The sequence below is a fragment of the Bombus pyrosoma genome, linkage group LG11, assembly GCF_014825855.1.
Source record: "Bombus pyrosoma isolate SC7728 linkage group LG11, ASM1482585v1, whole genome shotgun sequence".
Lineage (NCBI taxonomy): Eukaryota > Metazoa > Arthropoda > Insecta > Hymenoptera > Apidae > Bombus > Bombus pyrosoma.
The window spans coordinates 6440326-6452208 of record NC_057780.1 but is presented as its reverse complement, the minus strand read 5'-3'; the positions used below and the strand labels follow the sequence as shown (position 1 = coordinate 6452208).

Here is an 11883-nt window from a genome sequence, read left to right as displayed (position 1 = left end):
TTTTATATAAAATAGAGCAAAATTTTAACTCAAGAAAAATAACTTTTGAATCACGTTTCTTTTGTACAATTTTTACATTTATGTAGCATAAATGTATTATATTACATATGTATGTATAAACAGAAATATTTGCTTCAATCCAGTGTTACACTCTTTATTGATGTAGAAAGAATTTATAATTCATCTTTTTGGGGAGTAATTTGTATATCCCGTATATTTCCGATAAAAAGAGGTATGTTTTTCGGTTTGTATTCAATTATAAACATGAAAGGCCGATCGACTATAAATTGTTTTGGTTTGTTTAAATATCCCATACATGGAACTGCCATACAAACAACTAGCAGAAAATAAGTTACATTTTATTAAAAATGTATGTAAAATATATTTAGATTTTTTCAAAATTAAGCTCACCTGTTGCAGTCGCTTCAGTACCTANCTTCATTAACTTCTATAATTGCTTTATGCAAAATTTTATCAACTATAAGTGGCTTATTGGAAATACGACTGAAATTTGCACTATGTTTGAACATTGTACTTAATCCAAGCTAAAATTAATAAATAAAATTAAGTTAATAAATAAAGTTAATAAAGTTAATAAATAAAGCTAATATATATAATATAAACTTTTTAATGATGTAACATATAAAATTTGTTATTCATACCTTACTTAATATATTTTTCAAGTCTACTGTAGATTCAATTTTGAATTTTGGAAGATATAATTCAATTTCGCTGTATGATCGAGGTGCATTTGCAAGTATTTCCCATGAAAAATTACTTTGCAAATTTGAAAGCCCATCTATTTCATTTGGTAATATTATTATCATTACTATGTCTGTATTCTGCAAAATATTTCTTTTAGAATTTGATATATCAAGTTCATATATATAAACCTACCATATATGGAAGTTCAATAAATTTTGCTTTCAGTGTCGGTATGTTACCACTACTGTATTGAGACTTATTGAACATTGTTGGTATAAGTCTTGTTTGAGTTTTTGTCACATGAAATATTTTATCCTTTGTATTCTTTGTATCAAATGTTTTAAACCAACTACCATTAAAATAGATTGCGTTTATTAGTACTAATTTTGTATCCTCATCAAAATCATCTACGCAAAATATACTGATTATTATGTGTAATTATTTTATTATTATAATTAATAATAGTAAATATCATTTACCTGAAGATACAAGGTCGGATATTTTATTATTCGTTTTCTCTTTAACCCAACTATTAATTTTTTCAGCTGCATCAACATTACTTCTAAAATTTATTTTTGAAATCTCAGATTGATAAAATTCCTTTCCTATTGTTAAAAATTCCTCCAGTAATTCAAATCCATCTTGAACGTATATTGAGTTTGCAATGTACAATTTAATATTTCCCAAGTCCTTATAAATATACAAGACATTAATTGTATTTGTAATTANCTTTTTTTTAAATAATTATGATCATCTTACATTTAACTGGATTATTAAAGATTTATACCCTTCTTGTATCAAATCTTTATTATAGTGACAAAGACTCTTAGTCAATTCATTCAAGGTTGTAGATTCTGCGCCATGAGAAAGATGAGACAATATCATATGTATACTTAATGGTGAATTAATCATATTTTCTACACTGGTGGAAGATAATTCCTAAAATAAATTCAATAATTATAATATTAACAAAATATGTTTGATATAAAATCCTTACTCACCTTATAAAAATCTCTTGTGAAATCATTACAAGATGTAGACAAATCTTCATTTATATTATCTTTACTATCTGCAGGTGATTGTGCCATTGTAATTATGATGTAAGTATTTAATACTAAAAGGTAAAAATGATTTTTATTAAAATTTTAAAATATTTTGAATAGATCAATAATTACATATACACAAATATAATATTTTGTAACATGTAATAAATGATCACCTGAATATATTATAAAGAATGATATTATTTTTGTACAATATTAATACTGTAAAGAGATTAATATTATTTAAAAATAATAATTGTTATTATAAAGATTCAGTGATAATGTCAACATGTTTAATATTGTTCCGATTATTTTCTTTTTCCTGCAGTTTCCACTGCATAATACTGGAATTAACGCTTCAAAAACAAAACATTCAAACACATAAAGCGAATAAAGATGTTTTTATTTCTGATACGTAGAAATACCAGAAACAAAATGACTATTAAAAGGGGTTAAGTCTAATCAGCGTCAAGTGTAAAAAAAGATATGGTGTAACTACCTGTCAAAAAATAAAACAGCTGTTTGTTATGCTATGGAAGAGAACAGCGCGCGATTTTACTTGATTTTAAAACAAATTTTTTAAAGGAACAAGTTGTTCACGTCAGCTTTACGGTATGGCGACTGCAAATTTCTGTAAACACTAAATCTACGTTAGCGAACGAAGTGGTAATCAATTTGTTCTCAAAAATATTATATAAAAGATTGATGTATCAGAACGCGAATATACATACTTTTTATGCAAAATTACTTTTATGACTTATTATGTACATAATATAAAAGAACATACTGTAAATGTTTTCAGATATTATTTAAATGCAAGTATATTTAAGGTAATGCTTAGGAAGCTATATAATTTGAGCACCACCAATAGAAATAATTGCTTTCGATGAGTCATAAAGATATCAGAAGAAAAAATGTTGTTTCTTTCAACAAAGTGAATTCATATATTACGCGTAAATAATAATTTTTAAGGCCACGCTTCGTGTAATACAATTGATCTCATATAAAACGTGACAGTTGGCTCAGATTAATAGTTGAATAAAATCAATCAAAATTTTCAACTCGTGCAAAATTGTGATTCAAAACACATAGAAAAAGATTTATTCGATAGAAAATGGATTTATGAATAGGAAACATTGCTGAGTTTGTCCAAAATCTGAATTTGTAAAATCATTTATAGCATCCATGGATGTAAATATAAAAAATTTAATAATATAAATGCCAAACTTGGGTAATTAAGTTACTAACATTTAAAAACTAAAGCTTTTAAGAACTATATAAGAACTAACATTTTAAAAGTAAATTAATTAAAGCAGTGATCAAAATATCAGTATAGATGGGAGAGGAAGAAAATATTCAATTCTAATAAACATAAATACATGTGTAACGAGTAAGAGTTTTATATGCATTCTTTACTTTTTAAGATTTATTAAAAACATAAATAATATTTCTTTTGAAAGTTATATGTATGTATGTATATGTATGTATATGTATAGATATTTAAATGAGTGTGGCGGGGTAAAAACTTTGGATGGGTAAAGAGTTGCCTAGTAATAGGCGCGTAGCATGACTTGATAACATCAAAGATTTATGTCGTATGCTGGATCGTCGTGCGGTTGTCTTCACTGCTTCATTGTTTAAGAGTTGCGGAAGGTGATCGTCTCTGTAAGACTCACGAGCACTGAATCAATAATTTAGCATTGTCTCTACTTGCTCAATAGCAAAAAGGAATTTAAATATTAACAAGAAGTTGTATTCAAAAGCTTATATTCAATAACAAGGTACGTACGACTGCCAATTTTGTACTATTTGAAAGAAAATTCACACAGCGATTTGAAGGGTGTGAGGATAGATTGTACTACATGGTTTGTCTGTAGATAAAGAATGCAAAGTGTACGAAAAACCATGTTCTGACATCTATTGAATTCGGAAGAAACAGTGACTTGCAGCATGCGAGGATAGATGGCATTGCAAGGTTTGTCCGGAAACGAAGAACGCGAGGTTGTGCGACAAACCATGTGCTGACATCTATTGAAAGCGGAAGGAACAGCGACTTGGAGCGTGGGAGGATAGATGGCACTATATGGTTTGTCCGGAAACGAAGAACGCGAGGTTGTGCGACAAACCATGTGCTGACATCTATTGAAAGCGGAAGGAACAGCGACTTGGAGCGTGGGAGGATAGATGGCACTACATGGTTTGTCTGTAGATAAAGAATGCAAAGTTGTACGAAAAACCATGTGCTGACATCTATTGAAAGCGAAAGAAACAGCGACTTGGAGCGTGGGAGGATAGATGGCACTATATGGTTTATCCGTAGACAAAGAACGCAAGATATTGAGACAAGAACAGATTATATGAACAGTACTAGACGCAGAGGGCAGTAATATGTTCAATAAGGACAGATGCGCATCTTATCTAGATAGTACACAGATCGTAGAACTTTCTTTTAAAGTTCCTCCAAGCCACTTCTCGTTAAAGGGAACGCCGTTTTAGGAACGCCGGACAGATTTACAAATGATTAAACAGTTGATTAAATCTAATTAAAGGTTTACTGAAAAATCTCTTAAAAATATACAAGTACATAAATTATATAAATTGCATAATTCTATTACTAATATCTTTATAATATAATTATAGCGGAAGGGGTAAGAAATATTCTGGTTTTTTGACAGATATAAAGTGTATATTATAGATTTTTAACTAAAGATCTAATGAAGAGAAATACTCCTTTTACCTTGACCAAAAGGACTCTCCGCGTTTGTTGTCAGAAAATATTTACCTGTCCTAAAAGAACAAAAACGATTAATTACAAAATAGAAAAAACAATACAAACGAAAGAAGGAACAGCTAAAGAGACTTTGTTTTCTTTTCCAAAATGTTTTTCTAAGGAACAAGATAGAAATTTTTTTATTGACGAATCGTGAATAATTTATAAAAAAAATAGCGTTTATTGAGCCATTGCGAAGGATATATAAATGTAACATTATTGCGTAGTAAATTTGTTTAAGGAAAGTTCAAAATCCTGGAAATTTGGATATTTCATAGTTTATACATCAAAATAAATGAAAATTTGAGGCTCTGAAAATTTTACAATTTCACAACAAAGTTGAAACGTTGAATTACTGTTAGTCCTGAATAAATTAAACGCTGTCATAAATTTTAAAAAATAATACTGACGTATTACTTGGTGTAGCAATACCCATTGGAACAAGATCGCTGCTGCTGCAGTTGACTTCACATTTACCAATGAAAGCGTTACGGTCTTTAACTGATTCTGCATAAAATCTCCACGACCTGTGATGACTGCAGAGATCTGTAACAGACAAAAGTGAACATTATCTTTTAGGTTGGGGTCGCACGAGCGTTGGAACGATGTTCGTTGCCTTAACGTGCGTTTTAAAAATACATATTTAGAAATACACACATGAGCGGTGTGCGCCAATGTTGACGCTATGTTGCAACCTGCATTTTGTGTTGTGTTCGAACCTTTCTCTTCGACATATTTGCGCTGAACGCACATTTTGTATTATAAATATGCCTTTAAGTACAATAAGCCAGACGAACGTTTATAAGACACGCGTCACGCGCACATGCATTTTGTTTGTACATTGTACGGAATATTCTCCTGACGATTTCGTACACAAACAGTTTTTGATTTCCTTATTGTAAGCTGTTGTTAACGCAAAGGTTCTCTCTTTATGTACGTCTCTTTATATATTTTGCATTTTGTAGATAATATTTCCCCGGTGGGGTCGTTAGAAAAAATTGTCGATTTTATTTATTGCAAATTATTGTCAGTGCAAAAAAAGCTTCTTTGTTGCAAATTTCGACAATTAAAATTATTTTTATTTCATTTTATTGTTTTTAATGCACTTCAAAGTCAATTCACATTAAATAAAATTTTTTTATTGAGTTTTATGACGCAACAAGAATCAACATTTGTGCGATATACCCAGTGATGGATTAAGGGGGAGGAGATCGGCCCCCCAAGAGTAATAAAATATGAAAATATCAATATTACCACATTCTAAAAAACTCATACATAATTAATGTAAATTTAATTATGTAAGCTATAGTATGACATAGAGATACTGTAATATAAATTACAAACAGATTTTAAACTTTCGCTCTCCGCTCTAAGACTCGTAGATCTGTCACTGGCTATATTTTTTACGTCCGTACGAAATGAATATTACATTTCCACGCAACGGTCGAGTGCGTTATACACATGCGACCGTACGAAACGACGTCTGTTGTAACAACTCTCGTTCCAAGCTTATCACTGCGGTTTTATCTGACCATGCAATATTGTTTTCTATTTGTTATTATCGGACAAACAGCCGACAATATTCTCAATTAACCAAGATATATTTTGTACAACATTCTTGGCATTTTCGAGAATAGCTGCAATAATACTGCATTTTTAACATTATTAACGGATCTATTATACCATATGTGTGGCTATTATCACACAGAAAAGTGAACCAGAAATTTTATATAAAAATATATTCCTCGAATATTAATCATTTGATGCTTCGAATGTACAACATTAAAAAATATTTACAATTTTTACGATATTAAATACATCTATATAATCATTTAATGCCCGTAGTATACATTTCTAGTCATAATCTCTTTTCTTAACTTATATTATTTTGAATTTAGATTCGATAAATAAAAACTTCCAAATTGATATTCTTTAATTTCCAAATGTCTTTGAACTGAAGTCTTTTTATTTTTGTAGATCTAATCTTTTTTTTTTTTAATCATGATTACAAAGTAAATAATCGTAGTAGATCAACACGTAGAATCTAGTAACTAAACTTCAGGACATTGCTTCAAGACATATGCGTGTAATCTCATTCTATACTTGTTTTCCAAAATTACCATCTTAAAAATAGAAAATTTCAAAATAAAGGAATCCAAACCTGTTACGGATAAGAGTGGACCGAATAGCATACAACCAGGTTGCGGTCTGTGGCCACCGTTCGGATAGAAATCCACATGGCCACTATACAAAGCTATTCCGTAAAAGCCCGCGTCGGTATGGATAACATCTACGAAGTCAGCATCGTTACGAGTCAATCGGCTATTGAAAATGTAGAATAAGGGTCCAGCGGGATCCAATCCTGCAAACAAACAGAATTTTTTGGTATTATTTCCTTAACCTCAAAAGTTAATCTCAAAGAATAATCTCAAAGAAAAATCTCAAAAGTTAATCTCATAAAATATTGAATGAAATAGAAGATTTCTAAATGGCACCTGTTATCCTGGGAAGTCTGAAGTTCGTATTACGTCCAGTGAATGCAGCTACCTGCGCGCCCATTGAATGTCCAATTAGATGTATTTTTTTCGGATTCACACCGGAACTCACAAAAAAGTTTAAAGTTTCGCCAAAATGTTTGCCGACTACCTTGAGCAATGAAGCACCGATTACGTAATTGACCATAGCGATTTCTCGATAATCGATCGCAAGAACGTTGTCATCCGTGGCCTCCAAATACGCTGCAATAATTTGTGAACGAAGATTAACTTTCTATTGAAAGTTATCTTCTACGGTCGCGTGAAATTTCGAATCGTAACATACCACGTGTTACAAGTTGCACATCTTCAGTAGTTACATTATCTAGATAGCCATGAATGTAGATTGCTATGCTTTTATCATTTCGCAAATGATCTGCCATTCTTTCCAATTCATTTATATTTAATACGTGTGCATCAAAATGAGAGCCATCTCTGAAAAAAAAAGCAATTTTTTGATTACATGAATGATATATAATGAATAACCTAGAAAAATAAACAAACTAGCGAAATTACATTAAAATATGTATGTAGATTACAGTAAATAAAATGAGCATATTTTTAAACAATAAGTTATAGTTATGAAATACACAAATAGGAATTACATTGATTTTGCGTATATATGATTACCTTTCGAATAAACGCAAGAAAATTGTAGCATTTTTAGTAGCATCTATGAACAAACAATGAAAAATATGTATTATTGTATGTTTCTATTAATGATAAATTTGTAGCCTACTCTATAGTTGTTCTTAACATCAAAAAGTATATTTAAAAACATTTACGTATGTACTCTCAATAATAATAACATGAAAAATATTTTATCGACTGGAAATAATATTTTTAAAGAATTAACATTCTTTATGTTAAGATAAAACATCGAATAGCAAAATTTGACTAAACATCAACAGCTATTAGTAATGCTATTGTAGTTGTATTAGATTCACTAAAATCAGTTATGGAATGTTTACTAATGCAACGAAAATTCATCTCATTTTTAGCTTTTAATGTTGCCGCCGTTTACAATTAAAGTCTTTGCCTACAACTAAAGCTAGGATACTCGCCTGCTTGCAAAAGGTTGAGTAAAACGAAGAAAATATATAAAAAAAGGTTCACCATCATGGAAAACGAATCCTCAATGTTTACTACCTTTTGGTCGCTTATAAAGCTGAAAATTAATTTTAAAAAGTTGTAATTATTTTGTTCATAAGTTATATAAATATACGATCAACTGTATAATTTTTTATCTTGTATATTATTGATATTTTGAGTGCTAAGAGAACCCTTAATGCAGAGGAGTGCATTCTTTTTTTTGTATTATTGCTACTATTTTATTATTGTTACTTCTTAAGAATTTTGAAAAAAATATATTTCTAAAATTTCTAATAAGACTAAGTAATATTGTAATCTGGCTTTTAAATATATTTTCTTAATTTTCAGATGTTCGATGATTAAATATTGTCATTCATAATCAAAATGGAAAAATAGCAGAAATACTGAGAGAAATTGCAATCACCTTTGAATAGAACGGTACACGAAGCGAACAGTAATCGAGAAAGGAAAGTAGACGGAACTGTACGCGTAGAGAGCAATTGAAAAACTACCTGATTTGCAATATGACAGAAAATACTAATATCACTTAACAAGGGAAACAGCGCGGTAATGAATCATTCTTAACTTTCGTAATTATATATCAGTGTTACAGACACACAGCTATAAGTATAATTCATTTCAATGTTACCGACGGTTCTCTGCGAATATCTGCGAAGATCACGGATTACATGTATAAGAAAAAGTTGTTCGCAATCATGTCCTCCTACCACATATTAAAAAATCATCGATATAGGAGAGGTCGAGTTCTTTCTATACATCTATTTTTTTTAAATTTACATATATTAATTTTAAAGATGTTATATAATGTAGTTGATATTATATTATGATTAATTTATTCAAATTACGATTTAAACATTAATTTATTTTGTTATGTCTTCCTTAAATTAGCTATGCGAAGAGGTTCTCAAGTAAAAATTGGTATGAAATAAGTAAGATTGGATAGGTTTAACTCTGTTTGTGATTGAAAAATGGGACATACACTTCGAAACAAAAAATATATATGTATTAAATGTCCAGAAATTAAGCTTTCTTTTAATAGAACATTTGGGAAAATAATAAAAATAGATAATCAATATTATTATATATATATATAATAATATATATGATATATGATGTAGTATACATAATATATATATAATATATATTACATGTATTATTATAAGTCAGGCAGAATGTTAAAGTAATTTCAAAGCAATTTTTGTTGCAGAGAGTGAATATTATATATTGAATGCTGAGAAAAGTTATCATTAGGGATATTAAATATTAGAGAAAATGGAAGTAACTGCAGGGATATTGCTTCCTCTAGTGCTTATTCATTATATGATGTATTGTAACATGCAGCACAAGTATTATTTGTTATCCACAGTACTATGTCATTGAGAAAATTAATTCTTTCCATATGTCAAGATAATCCACCAACAATAGACAACAATGAAAAGCATAGAACAACAGTATCAGCAACAAGTTATAGTGACATAGGTCTTCAATTATTTGTTGTTAGTTGTGTGAAGATTGAAATCGTGGTTTATTCTATAAAGATTTAGAATTAAGATATGATTACAGAAAAATATCTTTGAAAGGTAAAGCGAAACAAGTATAAAGCCATCTAGAAATATGTCAAAGAGCTGCCTTGGAGATCTCTTACTAATCTGTTCATATAAGAAATAAGGTTTTTTCACTTTTGTTATTATAGTAGTTTCATTCTTTCAGTTCATTTAAAATTTGATAAAATTGTAATAAACTCAAAAAACCACTTTGTTTTCAGCACAATATCAGATTTGAAAATACAAGCGGAGGAAACAATATTCCTTTGAGTTTACATAAGTATTATATTATAATGAATGAAAATGATAATACAATACGTATTATAATAACTTGTTGCTGTTCTATACGATTTGATAATTTTTAGTGTTCTCCTGTTGATGTTATAGGAAAACGTAGAGAACGAAGAAAGTGAACAAACGTTATTATTTGTTATACATGCATCATTGAAAAGTATAAAACATTTAGTAATAAAAAAATATATTTTACATCAGTAGAAGTGAAATCTTTGTATGCAAAATGAGATATAGGCATTTATTTAATTTATATAAAATATATTTCTTATCATCTTTTATATTATTTTGAAATACCATACCAGACAAAAATGATCATAAAGGTAACTTTAATCTGACATTTAAAAAACTGAACATATGTAAATATGTAATAAAATTATTACATATCTTTCATTGTAGATAACAAATTATTATTCAGTGTGTTGCTCAATAAATGTGATGCAAAAAGTTTAATGATAACATGTGCTGTTAGAATAAAACAACATTCAATTTTAAATCTATATACTACGGTATTAAATGCAAAGACAATAGATTTTAATTGTATAAAATACCATTTAGAGGCTTATCTTTTAAAGTATTTTAATACCTAAATAAAAATGGGGAAAAAATAGATTTGAAAAAGATTTGACATTTAATTTTAATTATACTAAAAAATGTACAAAACATTAGCGAATATTTTTCAGATTATACACTATATGATAATGGAAAAAAATGTCATATCAAATCATAAAAAAATTAAGTATCGAATATAATCTGAAATTGTTTTCAAATAGTAAACTACAAGTTTAACTTTAGTAGACAAATATGATAAAGTATTCATTGCATAAATAGACGATGGAAGTATTGTAAGTACTGAAGTACTGAAAGAGCGAACAAGGAGGACAAAAAGGTAAAGAAGTAGTAGAACCAAGTGACTTGTCAGAAAAATATAAAATTCAAGAATTCGTGTAAAGGGAGTAGGTACAGTTTAAGTAATACTTAAATACAATGCATAATATGTTCATTTTCTTCTTAACAGATAAAAAATTATACTGTGTCACAATTAAAAAACATTTAAAGAACATCAAGTTCAAAAATATTTGATGAAAGAGATGAATTGATAAATAGGATTAAAGTATATTTTCAATGCAATGTTAAAAACTTCCATTAAGGGAATATAATTTACTTGTAAATATTTATATTCGTCATGCAATTTTATTAAAAAATATACTACAAAGATTGCTTTAATTAACAAAATTATAATATATTTTATATAAAATAGAACAAAATTTTAACTCAAGAAAAATAACTTTTGAATCACGTTTCTTTTGTACAATTTTTACATTTATGTAGCATAAATGTATTATATTATATATGTATGTATAAACAGAAATATTTGCTTCAATCCAGTGTTACACTCTTCATTGATGTAGAAAGAATTTATAATTCATCTTTTTGGGGAGTAATTTGTATATCCCGTATATTTCCGATAAAAAGAGGTATATTTTTCGGTTTATATTCAATTATAAACATGAAAGGCCGATCGACTATAAATTGTTCTGGTTCCTTGAAATGTGCCATACGTCGAAGTCTCATCTGAACAACTAACAGAAAATAAATTACATTTTATTAAAAATGTATGTAAAATGTATTTAGATTTTTTCAAAGTTAAGCTCACCTGTTGCAGCCGCGGCTTCAGTACCTGCTTCATTAACTTCTATAATTGCTTTATGCAAAATTTTATCAACTATAAGTGGCTTATTGGAAATACGACTGAAATTTGCACTATGTTTGAACATTGTACTTAATCCAAGCTAAAATTAATAAATAAAATTAAGTTAATAAATAAAGTTAATAAAGTTAATAAATAAAGCTAATATATATAATATAAACTTTTTAATGAT

The 11883-nt window shown here is 28.5% G+C and overlaps 4 protein-coding genes and 1 pseudogene across 12 annotated transcripts in view; 1 reads left to right on the top strand and 4 right to left on the bottom strand.

Annotated features, from left to right (window-relative positions):
- Nucleotides 1–39: 39 nt before the first annotated feature.
- LOC122572552 lies at nucleotides 40–2435 on the bottom strand (annotated as a pseudogene).
- The window catches only part of LOC122572559, a 12312-nt gene continuing 1807 nt past the window's right edge, over nucleotides 1379–11883 (bottom strand). For both annotated transcript variants that reach the window (XM_043737638.1, XM_043737637.1), the window contains exon 4: nucleotides 1379–1433. The gene's annotated coding sequence lies outside the window, so the exon portion shown is untranslated. The remainder of the gene's footprint in view (nucleotides 1434–11883) is intronic.
- The window catches only part of LOC122572550 (protein bfr2-like), a 41223-nt gene continuing 31879 nt past the window's right edge, over nucleotides 2540–11883 (top strand). For 4 of the 8 annotated variants that reach the window (XM_043737618.1, XM_043737616.1, XM_043737619.1 and 1 more), the window contains exon 1: nucleotides 8591–8711. The gene's annotated coding sequence lies outside the window, so the exon portion shown is untranslated. Of the gene's footprint in view, nucleotides 3139–3244; nucleotides 3530–3625; nucleotides 3724–8492; nucleotides 10456–11883 lie in introns of those variants that run through there. The other 4 variants (XR_006318491.1, XR_006318488.1, XR_006318489.1 and 1 more) reach the window with 4 other exon arrangements.
- LOC122572556 (pancreatic triacylglycerol lipase-like) lies at nucleotides 4282–8709 on the bottom strand. The gene is made up of 8 exons (XM_043737630.1): nucleotides 8569–8709; nucleotides 8117–8220; nucleotides 7683–7725; nucleotides 7339–7487; nucleotides 7014–7256; nucleotides 6680–6880; nucleotides 4929–5064; nucleotides 4282–4535 (listed from the first exon to the last, which is right to left on the bottom strand). Exons 2-8 carry the CDS (start codon nucleotides 8172–8174, stop codon nucleotides 4460–4462), a joined length of 906 nt encoding a protein of 301 aa, XP_043593565.1. The 5' UTR covers nucleotides 8175–8220; nucleotides 8569–8709; the 3' UTR covers nucleotides 4282–4459.
- On the bottom strand, nucleotides 11286–11832 carry LOC122572560 (leukocyte elastase inhibitor-like). Its single transcript, XM_043737639.1, has 2 exons — nucleotides 11658–11832; nucleotides 11286–11583 (listed from the first exon to the last, which is right to left on the bottom strand). Exons 1-2 carry the CDS (start codon nucleotides 11776–11778, stop codon nucleotides 11420–11422), a joined length of 285 nt encoding a protein of 94 aa, XP_043593574.1. The 5' UTR covers nucleotides 11779–11832; the 3' UTR covers nucleotides 11286–11419.